The sequence below is a fragment of the Chiloscyllium plagiosum genome, chromosome 19 (assembly GCF_004010195.1).
Source record: "Chiloscyllium plagiosum isolate BGI_BamShark_2017 chromosome 19, ASM401019v2, whole genome shotgun sequence".
NCBI lineage: Eukaryota > Metazoa > Chordata > Chondrichthyes > Orectolobiformes > Hemiscylliidae > Chiloscyllium > Chiloscyllium plagiosum.
The window spans coordinates 7,804,948-7,823,502 of NC_057728.1; the positions used below are offsets into that span (position 1 = coordinate 7,804,948).

The following is an 18,555-nucleotide window of genomic DNA, read 5'->3' on the forward strand; positions in this document are numbered from 1 at the left end:
GGTAGGGCACAATCCGTAACTTGTCTGTTGCAAATGGATGAAGAAAGGTTCTGCTTCATACAATCCCACCAGTTCTTGGGACATAAGGTATCTCAAAGTTTTAGCGACCGGTAAAGCTAACTGTTTCACTGCGCAACAGCTACACAAGTATTTGTTAATAACAGCATATTGACAGCATAGTAGAAGGAAAATATTCTGCCTGGAAGTCAGTGGTGAGTGGTGTTCCACAGGGCTCTGTCCTTGGGCCTCTACTGTTTGTAATTTTTATTAATGACTTGGATGAGGGGATTGAAGGATGGGTCAGCAAGTTTGCAGGCGACACAAAAATTGGAGGTTTCGTTGACAGTATAGAGGGCTGTTGTAGGCTGCAGCGGGACATTGACAGATGCAGAGATGGGCTGAGAGGTGACAGATGGAGTTCAACCTGGATAAATGCGAGGTGATGCATTTTGGGAAGTCAAATTTGAAAGCTGAGTACAGGATTAAGGATAGGATTCTTGGCAGTGTGGAGGAACAGAGGCATCTTGATGTGCAGGTACATAGTTCCCTTAAAATTGCCACCCAAGTGGACAAGGTTGTTAAGAAAGCATATAATGTTTTGGCTTTCATTAACAGGGGGATTGAGTTTAAGAGTTGTGAGATCTTGTTGCAGCTCTATAAAACTTTGGTTAGACCGCACTTGGAATACTGCGTCCAGTTCTGGTGGCCCTATTATAGGAAAGATGTGGATGCTTTGGAGAGGGTTCAGAGGAGGTTTACCAGGATGCTGCCTGGACTGGAGGGCTTATGAAGAGAAGTTGACTGAGCTCGGACTTTTTCCATTGGAGAAAAGGGAGGAGAGGAGACCTAATTGAGGTGCACAAGATAATGAGAGGCATAGATAGAGTCGATAGCCAGAGACTATTTCCCAGGGCAGAAATGGCTAACATAGTTTTAAGCTGGTTGGAGGAAAGTACAGAGGGGATGTCAGAGGCGGGTTCTTTACGCATAGAGTTGAGAGAGCATGGAATGCATTGCCAGCAGCAGTTGTGGAAGCAAGGTCACTGGGACATTTAAGAGACTACTGGACATGCATTTGGTCACAGAAATATGAGGGTGCATACATGAGGATTGATGGACAGCACAACATCGTGGGCTGAAGGACCTTTTCTGTGCTGCACTGTTCTATGTTCTAAGACAAGAGAATCCTCTACCTATGTCTCACAAATGATTACTATGGTAAATGAATTTCACTGTGGCACCTGGTATTTTTCACTTGTCATCTAATTTGCTCAGGTAAAACAACTATATCCTCTGGTTCATTCCTCACGGCAATGTTATGACATATCAATCAATCTACTGTTTTAAATTTAAGCGAAACTTGGCAGTTACCTGTCAGTTATCAGCTAACCGGTGCATTGTCCATGACAATGCACCTCATCTAATCGGAATCCACTTGCAACCGATCAACACATTCTGCTCATACAGTATAAAGACCTTGTTCCCCTTTCCACTGGTCTTCCTTGTGAGATGTACTGGTGAGTGTAATATGAACATCTTTGAGTCTTTTTAACAATACTCATGTTCTGTATATCCAAACAACAATCTTCCAGTCCACTGTCTTCCAGTGTAAAGGAGATGATACTGAACAACAAATTTGAAAGAAGTATAACGAAATTGCTGTTTTGCCTGGAAAGCCTCTTTTGCGGGTCTTTAAAAGCAGGTGTTGTGAGTCCTGTGCTTGCATGGGCAGATGACATGGAAATGAGAAGGGGCATTGAGGGTGATTGTGGAAGGGGCCAAAGTGTTCCTGGAATGGCAATTGCAATTGCTGTCACTTACTGAGTGCTCAACTTGACAGTGAGCAAAAGCAAAATGATGAATGCAATTCCAATTCTAATCCCACTGTTATTTGCTGCTGCTGATAAAATAGGCACGGTAGCTCAAACATGGCTCACAAAATAACTTAGGGATAATATTAGATACAAAGCGGAGACATGTAAGATTGCCAAAGAAAAACAGCAAGCCTGAGTGTTGGAAACAGTTTAGAATTCAACAAAGGATAAAAAATATTCAAGTGTTTTAAATGTCAATGTTAAGTTGGTTGTCAGCACAGCATGTACCACTCAAGATTAATTAGCAATTGCTGTCCAATCATAGAACCACTTTTAATGTTGGACACTGTTTAGAGTTTTTCATGGGCACTATCAGTACTTTGTCTCGTTGGAACAATTTAATGAAGATGCTTTTTCATGCAATCTGCCAGTCTTTAGGTCATATGGCTCACATACCACTCTGGTATCAGAAAATAGATTATGAAAGTAAACCAGCAAGGAACATAAAAGCCGACTGTAAAAGCTTCCATATATTACATGAAGTATAAGCAGAGACAAATGTCAAAAATGGGGGAATTTACAACAAGGAGTGAAGAATTGGTAAAAGGTTCGAATGTGCACTTTGATTCTCTCCTCACAAAAGAAAGCACAAATCACCCTCCCTGAAATACTAATGAACCAAGGATCCAATGAGAGGGAGTAATTGAGAAGGAAATCAGTGTTCATAAGGAAATAGTACAAGATAAATTCATGTGATTAAAGGCTGACAAATCCCCCAGGACTTGATAATCTACATTCAACAGTGCTGAAGGAAGTGACCTTGGAGATATAGGATGCATTGATGGACATCTTGCAAAATTCTAAAGAGTCTGGATGAGTTCAGATGGTTTGGAGTGTAGCAAATGTAAGCCCACTGTTTAAACAAAAATGAGGGAGAGAAAAAGACAGGACTGCAGACCAGTTACCCTCATCATTTGTGGGATTAGAGTTTATTATAAAAGGCATGGTAACAGAAAATATGCAAAGTATTAATGAAATTATACAAAGTCAGCGTGAACTTATGGAAGGAAAATCGTGCTGAACTAATCTCCTGAATATTTTTTGAGATGTAATCAGTAGAATAGATAAATGGAGAACCAGAGAATTTGAAGTATTTGGATTTTCTGAAGGGGTTTTGATAAGATCCCTCGTACGAGGTTAGTGGGCAACATTGAAGCACAGGGGAAAGGGGGCAGTGTACTGGCATGGTTTGAGAATTGAGTGCCAGACAGGATACAGAGAGTGGGAATAAATAGTGTCTCAGTTCTGGGTGGAAGATGGTGACTATTGGTACAGAGACCAGAGCTTGGAGTCCAGCTGTTCCTGACATCTGTAAGTGATCTGGATGAGGAAGACCAATGCAATATTTCCAAGTTTGCTGATGACACAAAACTGGGTGGGATTGTGAGGAAGATGTCAGGATGTTTCAGGGTGATCCAGAAAAATTGAAGATGTGGCAGATTCAGTATAACGTGGATGAATGCAAAGTTATATACTTGTGTGTGAAATACAGAAATGCAGAGTGGCCTTTAAATGAGGGTATATTGGGAAATGTGGATGTACAAAAGTATTTGGGTGTCATTAAACACCTTGACTGAAAGTGAACAGGCAGGAGAAGCAAGCAATTAAGGTGGCAAATGGTATATTGGCTTTCATTGCAAGAGTATTTGAGTGCAGAAGAATGCCTTGCAGCTATTATACAAAACATTAGTGAGACTATACTAGAGTAGTATGTTTGGTTTTCGCCCCTGAGCTAAGAGAGGTTAGCTTGCCACTGAGGGAGTGCAATGAAGGGTTACTAGGGTGGTATAACGATGGCCAAATTGTCGTACAGAAGAGATTAAGTTCAAGGATTTAGAAGGACATGGGCCAAGTACTAGATTAATTTAAGATATCTGGTCAGCATGGAAGAGTTGGACCAAAGGGTCTGTTTCTCTGCGGTGCATCTATATGACTCTATGACCTTACAATTGGGCCTCTGTTTTGCCAGAATTTAGGAGGTTGAGAGGTGATTAGATTGGAACACACAAATGTCCAACAGGGCTGGGCAGACTATGGGATTCAGGGAGGATGTTTTCCCCTGACCGGGGAGTCTGGAGCAAGAGGTCATATTCTCAAGATATGGGGAGAGGCTATTAATGACTGAAATGAAATGATGTTTGGAGGGCGGATGACCTGTGGAATTTGCCACCATAGCAGACACTGATGCTGAATCACAGTGTGCATTCAAGAAAGAGATTGATAATTTTTTTTAGATATTCGAGGGGGACTGAGAGAAAACGGGAATATGGTATTGAGCTAGAGGATCAGCAATGATCACATTGAATGGTGGAACAAAGGTCCAAATTGTGTACTCATGCTTCTAGTTTCTATGTTTGCATTTGAGCACAAGGCATTGTCAATGACCCATACCTATTTCTCAAAGCAGAAAGACAAACTTGCCAAATACATTTTCCCCTTGATGGATTTGTGGGTACAGGATGTAACCAGTCGAATAGATCCAGGGAGAGCCAGTGGATTTGATGTGTTTGGATCTTCCGAGAGTTTTGTGATTCAAGTCTGAATGTCAACGATTTGCTAGCAGTATAACCAGCTGATGCAATCAAGAGGAAGTTACCATTTGTCTGCCTGGAGAATATTAATGTCACAGTTAAGCAGCTTGTCACTGATGGCATGATTGTGTCTAGCAATGACATAGTCACTGTGTTTGATGGGGCATTCACAATGGTACATGGAAGCCAGTTTTACAAACAGAATATGGGCTCTCTTGAAGCAGCTGTACTCCCCAAGTGTTTTGGTCTCAGACATTTCCTATCTTGACAGTTCATGTCCCCAAGATTTCAGATTAGTTTATCAGCCAGCACACATTTGCAGCAATTAGATTGGCAAGTCAACATCAAACAGTTCCTTTCGGATGTGTGCTTGCCCACTAATCCGCATTATCCCTGTTCAAGGTAGCTGGGGCTTCTCTTATAACTGAGTTGCTTATAAATGAATTCCCTTCTAATATGGTTTGTTTTAGATAAAGTGAATCTTGTGAACGTCCCCCAACCAAACTCTGTGACTGTTTCAGAGCAGCGTTCAAGGATTATAAGTTATCATCCTGACGGCTTAGGGTGTAAAGGCACCCTGTAATATTGTTATTATGCTGCACACTGCCAGGCTGAGACCTTAGGGCTGCACTTGGAATGTAACTATGAGCTTGTAGTTCATCCTTGTTATTAGCTTCCTATGGTTAGTGCAAGGTGGAACAGCAGTGAGGACAGGACGTGCCCTCGTGATTGCATAAACTACCACTGCAATCAGGCATTCAAGAGAGGAGCGCCTGTCTCCATTTTAAAGGAAAGCTGATATTTTTCAGTATTGGTGAGAGCTCTTTTGCTTTAAGTATTAAGCCGTTTGATCAGAGAGGGCAAGGTGTGGAGGAATGCAAAAACCAGAGCCCGTAAATACAAGATGTTCCACGTTTCATTAACTGGCATCCAAGTGACCAGCAGTTTGCTGGTTGATCAAATATTCTGGATAATCAAGAGGTCTGCATTAACGCAGTAACCCTGACCAAGCGAAGCTTCGAGACATCAGCATCCCTGAAAAAAATCCTAAACTCAATGTAAAAACACACAGTAAGTACTGTAATTGAAACATAATGCAGGGGGTATGCAAATCACTGTTACATTTTATTTCGAGCCTAAATACTCAGACCTGCTGGTATTTGAGATATATAATTTTTGCCTGTTTATCAGAGTGCTGGTTGACAAGGTGCCTGTTAAAACAATGCTCTAATATATCTAATAAGGAGATATTTCTTTTACTCAGACACTGGTCAAAATGGGGAATTATTAGAGGAAGTGGTGGAAGCAAATAGTAGAGATTCTTCCAAAAGGAGTGTCGACATGTTCATGAGAGGAACAAAGAAGTAAAACGATGTGCTGCAAGACTGAGCTGAGATAAATGGAATGTTAATAATACAAAAGAGAACGAGTCAGGCTGAAGTGTTCAGTTCTGTGGTGTTTGTAGTATGCAACTGTCTGTGTCTATCTCATCAGTGTGCTAAGCCCCATGTACTGCCTGAGAGGTGTGATGTGAAATACTGAAGATTCACACCATCCTGCCTCAACTGTCCTCTCCTACTCTATTCAACCGCAATTGTTCCTTGTGAAGAATATTACCATTCATTCTGGTATCTTACAAATTCAAAAAATAACAGAACTCCCTTTTGCCATGTAGTCAAACTATTCACATCTTACCTGGAAGAAGAATACACAAAACTGTTGAGCAGGAAAGACCAGGGACCAATCAAGTCTGTTCCATAATCATGTTGAAGCAAAGTAAGACAATTTTAAAGAATTCTGAGAAATTTCTCTCTCTCTCTCTCATCCCTCAAAGGTGATAAAAATTACTTTCAGGCAAATAGTACAACTGTCACACATAAGCCAGAGTCTTTCCTGCCTTCTGTCGACTCTGATATCAATATTAGTTATGAGCCTGTCTACCAATCTGCTGATTGTTGCAGTGAATCCACGGTTGCTGCTCAAACAGACAACCTCTGTCAAAGGTTGATAACTCTATGCTGAAATAAAAACAACTTGCCATCTGACTGTTTTAATCAGTAAAGGAGTCCAGGGGTATGGGGAAAAGGCAGGAAAGTGTGTCATGGGGGACTGCGCATGATCAGAGGATTCCTCAAGACATGAAGCCTTTATTTGCAAACAAAAGCTGTGACAACCAGAGAAGTACTCACTGATTGCCCCCAAGCGCCGGAGCTACTCTCTTTTTGTTTTTCTAATAGCCACACCCTAAGCCCCTTACATTAGCACAGTCAATCGCACTAAGCTTGCGTTCCATCCCCTTAACGAATCACATTTTGCCACAATTGTCTTCCGGTTTACGTTCAGCCTATGACGTTATGCCACAGTTATCTTTCAACATTCGCTATATACATTGCTTCATCATCTATCAGATGACTGGCCACGCCATGTTCCACTGTGCTGCTGTCGCAGTTATGCAAAGTGACCTCCGGTGTGCAAAACAGGCCTCACTATTGTACAACACCCCAACACGTAGGGGAGATTTCATAACCACTGTTACAATATAACTTACTCGTATTTCATATTCATATACTTATATTTTCCACAAGTGGAGTTGAGGATTATCAATCAGCCATGATCTCACTGATGGAGCACACTCAATGGGCAGAATGATCTACTGATGCTCCATGTCCTCTGCAAGCTTTGCTCAGTTTAGTGTCTTCTGCAGACTTGTCTTATGGTTTGCGAAAAGATGCCCCAGCAAAGGGCATGAGTGTGACTCGACTAAAAAGAAACTATCAGGTCTATTCAGTGGATCACTGCCTGAAGGACTTTTGCCAAAGACAAAGAGCTATACCACTGATGTAGTGGCTGAGGGGGGGGGGACACATGTCGTGGGAGACCAACAATTATTATATACTTTAGGTGCAGCCAACACCTGTTATGGACCAAACCAAAGCTCCTCAAAAACCTTAGAAGATAGTCTCGACCCAAACCTTTTCTTATTTTAAAGGTGAATGTATGGTGTTGTGTTCTAAATGCAATTTGATTGGTCCAACTACCGGATTTAAAGCAAAACACACTTTATTCATCCACGATAGTTAAAATACAACAAAAGAAGGAAGGAATTGGAATAACTTAACTCTATTTGAAAATTTAATAGAATAGTAGATGCAGTAACTACTAATTAATTGTTCCAATATAGTAAGACCCCATAAATGCACCCTTGGCAAAAGGCAAGTTCAGAAAACAGATTGGCTGACATGCAACTCCTGTAGCACGAAGAAAGCCCCAGCTTTTGCCTGTAACTGAGAGAGGGGAAAAAATAACTTGAAGGCCCCCACAGCAACTGCTGAAAGTTAAAACTCAAAATCCTGATTCTGTACGAGCTCGGCCACACCCATTCAGATTGCTTCTATTGTTCCAACTTTTTTTTTAAAAACCCAAGGCCTCACAAGCTGTTTACTGTAGTGGCTCTGGTAGACTAATCTGTGCCTCAGTCTTCAAACCTATCTTCAAAAATATCCAGGGTAAAATACACCTTTTAAAGCCACAGGATTGTCACACACCATTGATATGGTCAAAATGCACCAAATCTGTGACGATGTGATACATCACACCTATTCAAAAGTTGTCTAGCTTCTCTTGATACTTGTAAAGCATGTAGTATCAAGGGACAGAGGGCACACATCTTCAGGAAATCTCATTCCCAAAGCTGAGCCGGACTGCAGGATGAAACACAATGCCCATTAAAACAGAATAGCATCTGCAACAAGGTCGCAACATAGTGTTAATGTGGCACATGAATACAAAAACAACCAAGTGAAAAACATGTTGATGACAAAGCTTCCTATCTTGCTGATCTCATACATTGTGTTGATGTTATAAGATGATTCGAAGATTTTCGAATTGTTCATGAGTATGTCCTGACATGGTTGGGTGACACAAATGAAAGCTAAAATTGGCACAGTGCTAGTGCCATCGGATTGCCACTAGACATCTGAACCTCACCAAGTGTCGCTCTATGGTACAACCAGAGAAGCCCATCTCACAGTCTATAATGGATCACCAATACTGAAAGATGGCAGAATTGCTTTGCGGTCAAAATGTAAGCTCAACTTGGCATTCCAAAATTGTGCGCTTAGTAACTACCAACAGACCTGCATCGGGAAGTTAGAAGTATTATCAGATCTCAGTACAGTCACAACAGGCAAACCTCTTCCTGACATGTGGACTAAGTGTAGAGTGACCTATATCACATTCTCACCCCACTATCCACGCTGAAAAGGTCAAGACGTATGTATGGTATATACTATCAACTGAGCACTCATCAAGTTTCAAGCAATTAAGCAATATTTTCACATTGCATTGCAGTATTTTTATATGATACCAATAAGGAAGGAATGACCATTCCCAGCACAACAAAACGCAAGTGCAAATGACCTTGCCTAGCAACCGATTGTCTCAGTATTCCGTGACACAGGACATTGTTCCTCAAAGGCAGAAGCGAATGCAAAGTTGCACGACGAGTGAGCAGTGAGAGAAGTACAGCAACAATACACTGAGCAGAGGGAATGAGTGTTCAAAATAGCAATACTTGGATTCCAGAGAAGAAAATCTCAACCAGTCTCGACCATGCTACGTTTTGACTGGTCACAGTATGACATTGTAGAGCAACAGAAACCAGCTCCGCCCCATGTTCAACGCGTCAGTCATACACAAACAAACAGCCTGATGATGTTGAGTGACAGCAATCTGCAGCAAGGCAGTCAAGTTGTCAAACAAGTGCAACAGAGAACAACTATATCGCCCCAGATGAGTCCATGATCAGCAGATCAGGAGGAGCTGTCAAACCTCTACAGAATTATCTTAGACGTCTGTCGGTTTTGACTTTGAATCTCTGTTTTAGCTGTGTGTATGACGTGTCTACATACAATCATGAATATCTCATTGAAATGAGGTTTTCTCTTTGAAAAAAGAGAGATGTTGTGTAATATAGCTCAGTCAATATACAAGAGTGCCTTTAAGAGATACGGTATGACAGTATGTTTTTAAGAGACATGGTCATGACACCTTCACAATCACAGCCTGTAAATGGATCGTATAAAGGTCTCATAATCCATCCTAAGCCAGGATCAATTAGGCAGCTTTTGGAAGCACGCTGCTCTGTGTTGTAACTTACTGTCTTCACACTAGCCCAGGCATTCATTCCTGAGAAGTGTATAGTTTGTATATAATGGTTAACAGTAATGTCTGCTGGATTCTTCAATATCCTGATATGCATGTTTAGAGTCATAGTCATAGAGTCATAGAGATGTACAGCACGGAAACAAACCCGTCCATGCCGACCAGTTATCCCAACCCAATCTAGTCCCATCTGCCAACACCTGGCCCATATCCCTCCAAACCCTTCCTATTCATATACCCATCCAGATATCTTTTAAATGTTGCAATTGTACCAGCCTCCACTACTTCCTCTGGCAGCTCATTCCATACACGTACCACTCTCTGATTGAAAAAGTTGCCTCTTAGGTCTCTTTTATATCTTCCCCCCCTCACCCTAAACCTATGCCCTCTAGTTCTGGACTCCCCCACCCGAGGGCAAAGACTTTGTCTATTTATCCTATCCATGTCCCTCATGATTTTATAAACTTCTATAAGGTCACCCCTCAGCCTCCGATGCTCCAGGGAAAACAGCCCCAGCCTGTTCAGCCTCTCCCTTTAGCTCAAATCCTCCAACTCTGGCAACATGCTTGTAAATCTTTTCTGAACCCTTTCAAGTTTCACAACATCTTTCCGATAGGAAGGAGACCAGAATTGCATGCAATATTCCAACAATGGCCTAGTTTCTTATCTTATAGGAGATGATGTAAGCATTGTCGCTTCTGATAAAATATACTGCTGGAAGCAAAAAGACATCTTAAAATGCCCAATACCTCTGGGTCCAAAAGGCCACCTCTTCTGTCATTCAATCTCTCCTGTCTTCGACCCTATCACACCTTTATCCAACCCACACCTTGCTCAAAACCTCAAACCTTTCCTAATTCTGACTGTTTTTCTCCTTAGGGTTTTCCCCTACCCTAAGGAAAAGACTCCTGCTTTTCACCTCTATACCCCTTTTATTTAATAAAACTTGACAAGGTCACCTCTCAATCTCATTCACTCCAGAGAAAAATGTCTCAGCTTCTCCTTTATAATTCAACCTTCACTCCTGGCAACCCCCTGGTAAATCTCTTCTGAACCCTCTCCAGCTTATTGTTTATCCTTTCTATAACAGATGCTACTTGATCTGCTGTGCTTAGAATCATAGAGTCATACAGCATAGAAATAGACCCTTCAGTCCAACCAGTCCAAGCCGACCATAATCCCAAACTAAATTAATCCCACCTGCCCAACCTTGGCCGATAACCCTTCAAACATTTCTTATGCATGTATATATCCAAAATTCTTTTAAATGTTGTAACTGTACCTGCAACCATCACTTCCTCTTGAATTTCATTTGGCAAAACAAATCTTACCATTAAGTGTATAAGTCCTGCTAAGGTCTTAGGGAGTGTTGCTGAACAATGAAACCTTGGAGTGTAGGTTCATAGCTCCTTGAAAGTGGAGTCGCAGATAGCTAGGATAGTGAAGAAGGTGTTTGGTATGCTTTCCTTCATTGTCAGAGTATTGAGCACAGGAGTTGGGAGGTCATGTTGCAGCTGTACAAGACATTGGTTAGGCCACCATTGGAATATTGTGTGCAATTCTGGTCTCCTTCCTATTGGAAAGATGTTTGAAACTTGAAAAGGTTCAGAAAAGATTTACAAGGATGTTGCGAGGGTTGGAGGATTTGAGCTATAGGGAGAGGCTTAACAGGCTGGGGCTGTTTTCCCTGGAGCGCTGGAGGCTGAGGGGTGATGTTATACAGGTTTACAAAATTGAGGGGCATGGATAGGTTTAAATAGGCAAAGTCTTTTCCATGGGGTCGGGGAGTCCAGAACTAGAGGGCATAGGTTTAGGGTGAGAGGGGAAAAATATGAGAGAGGTGTAAGGGGCAACTTTTTCACACAGAGTAGTACGTGTATGGAATGAGCTGCCAGAGGAAGTGGTGGAGGCTGGTACAATTGCAACATTTAAGAGGCATTTGGATGGGTATATGAATAGGAAGGGTTTGGAGGGATATGGGCCGGGTGCAGGCAGGTGGGACTAGATTGGGTTGGGATATCTGGTCGGCATGGATCAGTTGGACCGAATAGTCTGTTTTCATGCTGTACATCTCCATGACGCTATGACATGAACTACTCCGTGGGGAAAAAAAATTGCTGATCATGTCTTCTAAAATTTTTTTCCTCTCACCTTAAAAATATGCCCCCTTATCTTGAATTCCTCCACCCTAAGGAAAAGACACCTGCTTTTCACCTCTAAATCCCTGTTTATTTAATAAAACTTGACAAGGTCACCTTTCAATCTCATTCACTCCAGAGAAAAACGTCCCAGCTTCTCCTTTATAATTCAACCTCCACTCCTGGCAACACCCTGGTAAATCTCTTCTGAACCCTCTCCAGCTTATTGTTTATCCTTTCTATAACAGAGAGACCATAGTACTCCAGAGGAGGCCTCACCAATGTACTGTACAAGTGCAATCCCAATTCCTACTCTCAATGCTCTGACCAATGAAGTCAAGCGTGCCAAACACCACCTTCACCATCTTGCCTATCTTTGACTCCACTTTCAAGGAGCTATGAATCTGCACCCCGAGGTTACTTTGTTAAGCAAAACTCCCTCGGGCCCTACAATGAACTGTGCAAATCCTGTCCTGGTTTTTCCTCTCCAGTTTTCTAACATTTGCCCACACGGCCGTGTCTTGTTGACTTTGCTCGGAGTAGTGTGGACATTTTCTCCCTTTCACACCCTAATTAACACCCATTTGACATCTCAATTGTTCCTTCACTACCATTACCAGCATCTGCCTTTGGCTAAGGGCACTCTCACCATCTGTTTCCCTCATTCTTACTCCCCCTCCAATTATAACATATAGACCAGCGTCTCTCAGTACTCAAATAGAGTTAGATCAGACTCTGGACATAACTGCTTGTCTCTCCACACAAGTTTCCTGGTGCACTTATGTTTGTCCTGATTTTCCCATTTCCAGCAAGCGCAGTTGCTTGTCTTCTGAGAAAAGTGACCTGCATGACAGCATTTATTCGCAACACAATTAACCATCCTTTCAAGCAGTCATCATTGTGTAACATCAATCATATGTAATTCTTTATTGTTTCAGCTCTCTGTGCAGCGGCGGATTCCCAGGGTGCTGAAGGAACTGATTTCCAGCATTCCTACTCTTCGAGATCAGAAAATGCCGGGAAGGAAGACAAACCGAGCATGCAGGAGCACTTCAATCCTTCTCCTTCTGGTCCACCTTGGGACAGCGTTGGATGTACCCCTTGACTGTGAGTCAAAATCCAATCTGTCATTGATCATTCAGTGTCTTACAGACATTCTGTAATGGAACTCTGTTAGTGGATTGTAGTAATGGAACATCTTCAGGATAATACTGTCACATGTGATTGAAAGATGTCAGGTCAGGTTTTGGTGAACATGTTCTGGTGTCTGAACAATGTCTACTTTTAATAATGTTGGAAGTCAGTCGCGATGACTAGCTGATTTATGTTATTCCGTACCATTAGCTTCACAAAAACACAGCGATTTACGTGATGCCATTGCAATTGCACATTCCCATTGGGCTTACCACAACAAGTCAAGTTGCTAATTAAAGCAGTCACTACCCTTTTTAACAATGTTAATTTTTAATTACCGCTAATCAACCTCTCTTGGCCAGAAATAAAATGACCATAAGTATGGAGTTTCATTCCCACAGGATGCGCATTATTTAAAGAGCTATTAGAAAAGTCAACTTCCTTTGATGGGGTGCTGATATCTGGCAGCATGCAAGCAATGTACATCTGTCTCGCTTGCTTGTGTCTAGATCATGCCTTTGCAAATGAAGTAACAATCTTTCGGGCAGGTAGAAGGAACAAGGATTGAACTGGTTTATGGTTGGATCCTTGTGTCACTTTGCTTCTCCCAATCAGGAATTGATGAAATAGCTCAGTAGCAAAAACAATAGCAAGGCACTTCTTTTCTCTATTTGAGTATATCGTCATTCACTCTGTGTTCATGTGCTGGTTACAATTAGTTGGCCTTGCTGCATAAGATATTCCCCTAAATCTGTCCTGCTGGCATCATGCTCCAATATGAATTAGTCATTGGCATCATAGTGCTGGTGGTGTTGTCACTCGTCATTTGATTCTGGTGCAAGCTGCTGCTTAACCTGTGCATCAGCAGTGCTGCACAGTCATCAGCTGGCATAGAGGTCCTCTTGAAACAAATGAAGCAAAAGCTGTTCATGAATTCAACACATCATGCAGTTCCTTCACATCTGTTGATCACTGCATCTCTGCTATATCTTTCACCTTGGAGAACCACACAGAATTATTCTGGATTTCGCCAGTTTCCTCATTTCCCCTATCCCCCACCAAATTCAATCTTCCAACTTGCCACCACCCTCATGACCTGTCCTACCTGTCCATCTTCCTTCCCACCTATCTACTCCACCCTCCTCTCTGACCCATCACCATTACCTCCACCTCTACCTCACTCTCAGCTACCTTACCCCCAGCCCCACCCCCTCGGCTCACAAGCTTCATTCCTGATGAAGGGTTTGTGCACGAAACGTCGATTCTCCTGCTCCTCGGATGCCTCCTGACCTGATGTGCTTTTCCAGCACCACACTCTGGACTATATCTTTCGCCTTGTCAGGATCCAGGCAGAGCTTTCATTGTCAGTACCTGACCCGTGGACTTGACTTCAGGCATCTTCAATTGCACTTTTCCCTGACTTCAGCTTCAGGTTCATCTGGCAAGCTCTCTCTAGCAGTCACAGTCTGTGAGGGAATCTTCTGTTGTGACTCCACGTCATCGATGAGTGGGTTCTCCACAACCGCTTCTACTGCAGGGGAGAATCACTGACTATTTCATGCTGTCTGCACTGATTCTTTTCCCGAGGAAGTGCTACATGGCATGCAACCATCCCTTTCTCTCCCAAATGGTGTGCAGAATATGATTGGAAAACAACTGCTTTGCACCCAGCTTCACATATCAGGAAGGCGACAGCGAGGACTGCAGATGCTGGAGATCAGAGTCTAGATTAGAGTGGTGCTGGAAAAGCACAGCAGGTCAGGCAGCATCCGAGGAGCAGGAAAATCGACGTTTTGGGCAGGGAATGAGGCAGGGCTTTTGCCTGAAACATCGATTTTCCTGCTGCTCGACGTGTTGTGCTTTTCTAGCAACACTCTGATCTTGACATATCAGGAACCTGCCTTCACATCGAGCATCTTTTTGTCTTTGCAAGTTTTGGTAAGATTTCTGCGATGGTTGCTGTCGGGTGGTGAGAACTCTTACAAGTTTTATTGAGATCCTATAAATCCACGCTGCTTCCCAACATTTTTTTTCACTGATACTTTGCTGCTGAATCAGTCGGTAGGAGTTATCACTTTCCCGATCTCGATCTACTTTTCCAGCTCTTGTCTTTTTGGCGGGAGTTAAGGAAAGCTGGAATTCTTCTCAGAGTTGCTGAGTTGGCTTCTCACCCTCATCTATCTCCAGGTGCGATTCACAAGAAAGACATCCACTTCCTGTAAACACAGTTTTATCATCATCCAGGCTCTGTTTGGCAGCCAAAGGCTTCATCACCTACAATATGCAACAAATCTCCTCAGGCATGTTAATGGTTACCAGGCCAAACTTCAGCTGCAATGGTTGAGTCTGCTTTACATCAATTGGGATTTCAAGATTAGAGGCACATTTTTAAGGTGAGAGGGGAGAGATTTAAAAAAGACATGAGGGAGAATTTGTTTACACCGAGGGTGGTTCGCGTGTGGAATGAACTTCCTGAGGAAGTGGTGGACGTGGACGGAATGACAACATTTAAAAGACATTTGGATAAGTACATGAATGGGCAAGGTTTGTAGGGATATGGGCCAGAAGCAGGCAGGTAGGATTAGTTTAGTTTGGGATTACGTTTGGCGTGAACTGTTTGGACCAAAGAGTCTGTTTCCATGCTGTATGACTCCACGACTATGAGTCTAAGTGGTGTCCTCAGCAATGTTTATACACAATTGTGTGACCTTGATCTTTCCCCTGGCATTGCTGCAAATTTCTCTTCTTTTTTTGTCAATCTGTTGTTTTTATTCAGTTTGGAGTGTGTCCCAGAATAATGCAAAGAGCAAGCTTGTTCTTCCATTAACACTATAGATTATGATTGACTATCTCAGATCTTCTGCACATGTCGATAACTTTCTTGAGAGTACATTTCTTCCCCCTCAGCAGACGTGACCTCGTGGCAGGATGTGCTATACTAAGACAGACCTACTGCTGATGAGATTATTTTTTCATTGTCCAAACTCACCACATTCCGCTAAACGTGTCAGATTATACTGAGCATGCCAGACATACTGATATAGAGAGTTTATCAGGCATGCTGATGATTGCTGCCTTGAGCCTGATGTTGAACACAACATTAATATGGTCTCTCAAATGAGGTCTTTCAAGCCTACAAAATCTCCCACCTTCTGGCTTTTCTATTCCTCACTGAGATTTAGATTGCTTATAGCATTCTCTGCCTAACACTGATAGGCTTGCAACTCTTAGATGCTCAGATTTTATTTTAATTAATACTGTTGCTGTTTCATCGTTTAGCCACTGAGTGTGGGAGAAAATCCAATTCTGCCTCAGATTGCCTTTTGTTTCCACAGAAACGAAGAGTGGAAAAGTGCAGAGCCGCTTGTAATTCTAAGTTGCAAACTTCTTTTTAATCGACGTCCTTGAGGTATCTTCTCTCTCTCACTCAACTACTGAGAACCCATGTTTTCAGTGGCACCAACCGCATCTGCAGCCCTCACATTCATCATGTTTCAAATGATGCACCCTTCATGGCTGCCACAGGACGCATACAAAGGCTGAGTTAGAGCTCCAATGATGAACCAACCAATGCATAATGGGTACAATGCCTTTCTCAAAACAGATATCAAGATGCATTATTTATCCTTTGATAAGTCAAGATGTCAGAGATTAATTTACTGTTGCCACACTTTTAGCAGCTCACAATTGCACTCTTTGTATTTGAAAACTTGAGTACATATTTTGAAAGCCTGTGCAGCCACAGAAGATGCCCTGTTCCCTCATATGTACACTGTTACTTTATGCTGAATTAGCTAATCTTAAAAGGCCTCTGACGAGGGAGAGGAAAATCTTCCAGTGTTTCCACCCCCTGATCACCATGCATTGGCCCCCGTTGGCCAGGTACACATCTCTTTAACACTAGCTTGATTTTTGACTGAGGCCAATCAAGAACAAACTCTGAATTTTTCAGAGCCAGGTCCGGAACACCGACTTGATTTCGGTTCTGACCCCATGTTCGTTTTTAAATTCGAATGGTCCAATTGCGCTGGAGGTGATCTTGATGCAGGAGGCAGGAGCTGTCTGCTGGATGCCAGCAACAAAGTGAAGCAGTAGCCATGTTGGAGACTTTGGAAGGCCAACAGTGTTTCTTTGGCTGAAGCAGGGGGGAGAAAAGACAGGCCAGTGCTCATGCATGGGTCTCCGATAAAGTCCCAGTAAATTCCCAAGATAAATGATCTCTCAGTGCCTTTTCTCCCCCTCCCTGCCAAACCCAATAGCTGCACTTAATATGCATAAGACAGCTTGGGCTCGGTAAAATAAACTTTATACATTCAGTTTTGCACTAGAAAGCAACCTTAATACGAAGCTTAAGAGGCTGTTAATTGGTGGAGACTGTAACCCTCCTCCTCCTGCTACAAAACGTACACTCTTCCCAGAGTTGTATAGATTCTGACATGGCCTCCTGATTGGCAGCTTGGGAATCACATCCGCACTGGACTCCCGACTCCACAGCCCATTGAAAATCCAGCCCTCCGACAAGGTTTTGATGGCTACAAAAGGAAAGGGAGAATTAGACAGTAGAGGGAGAATTGCTTTTCAAATGTCATAGGTTGATTTCTGCTGTTCAGAAAACGTCTCAAACACTTGTGCACCACAATTGAAATCTATTCTGAAAAATGTGTTGCTGGAAAAGCACAGCAGGTCAAGCAGCAACCAAGGAGCAGGAGAATCGGCGTTTCGGGTATAAGCCCCTTCTTCAGGAATGAGGAAAGTGTGCCAAGCAGGCTAAGATAAAAGGTAGGGAGGAGGGACTTGGGGGAGGGGCGTTGGGAATGCGAAAGGTGGAAGGAGGTTAAGGTGAGGGTGATAGGCCCAAGAGGAGGTGGGGGCGGAGAGGTCGGGAAGAAGATTTCTCCTAATTGAAATCTATTGCCCTTCATCAGCCTCAGGAAACCAGAGAAGGACTAAACGTTACCCATTTGAGTACTTCTCAATCACAATGTAACAGTGATTGATTGTTTTAGAAGAGTGCTTTTCTCTACAAAGTTTCTGCTCATCAGAGTGAAGGGTGTTCATGTTGGCGGATGAATTATTTTTTATTGCATTCACCCTTGTCGACATGATACGTAACATATGCAGTGGTTCCAATAATGATCAAATGCTTTGCTTGGAAATCACAGAGTCGTACAGTTTTCCATCATGGAAACAGACCCTTTGGTCCAACTCGTCCATGCCTTCCAGATATGCGGAACTTATCTAGTCCTATTTGCCAACATTTGGCTCATATCCCTCTAAACCCTTCCTATTTATATACCCATACAGTTGTCTTTTAAATGTTGTAATTGTACCCACCTCCACCACTTCCTCTAGCAGCTAGTTCCATAAACATACCACCTTCTGCATGAAAAATATGTCCCTTAGGTCCCTTTTAAATCTTTTCCCTCACCTTAAACCTATGCCGTCTAGTTTTGGACAACACTACCCTGGGGTAAAAAACCTTGTCCATTTACCCTATCCATGCCTCTCATGATTTTATAAACCTCTATAAGGTCAGCCCTCAGTCTCTAACGCTCCAGGGAAAACAGCCCCAGCCTATTCAGCTTCTCCCTATAACTCAAACGCTTCAATCCTGGCAACACCTGTAAATCTTTTCTCAATGCTTTCAAGTTTAACGACATCTTTCCACTAGCAGGGAGACCAGAATTGCATGCAGTATTCTAAAAGTGGCCTAAT

General features: G+C 42.6%; 1 protein-coding gene across 29 annotated transcripts in view; it reads left to right on the forward strand.

Annotated features, from left to right (window-relative positions):
* nrcama (neuronal cell adhesion molecule a) overlaps positions 1–18,555 on the forward strand; it is a 397,533-nt gene that overhangs the window by 265,664 nt on the left and 113,314 nt on the right. For all 29 annotated transcript variants that reach the window (XM_043709025.1, XM_043709026.1, XM_043709019.1 and 26 more), the window contains one exon: positions 12,645–12,813. In XM_043709025.1, the coding sequence (XP_043564960.1) occupies positions 12,720–12,813 (94 nt within the window). In that variant the 5' untranslated portion in view covers positions 12,645–12,719. The remainder of the gene's footprint in view (positions 1–12,644; positions 12,814–18,555) is intronic.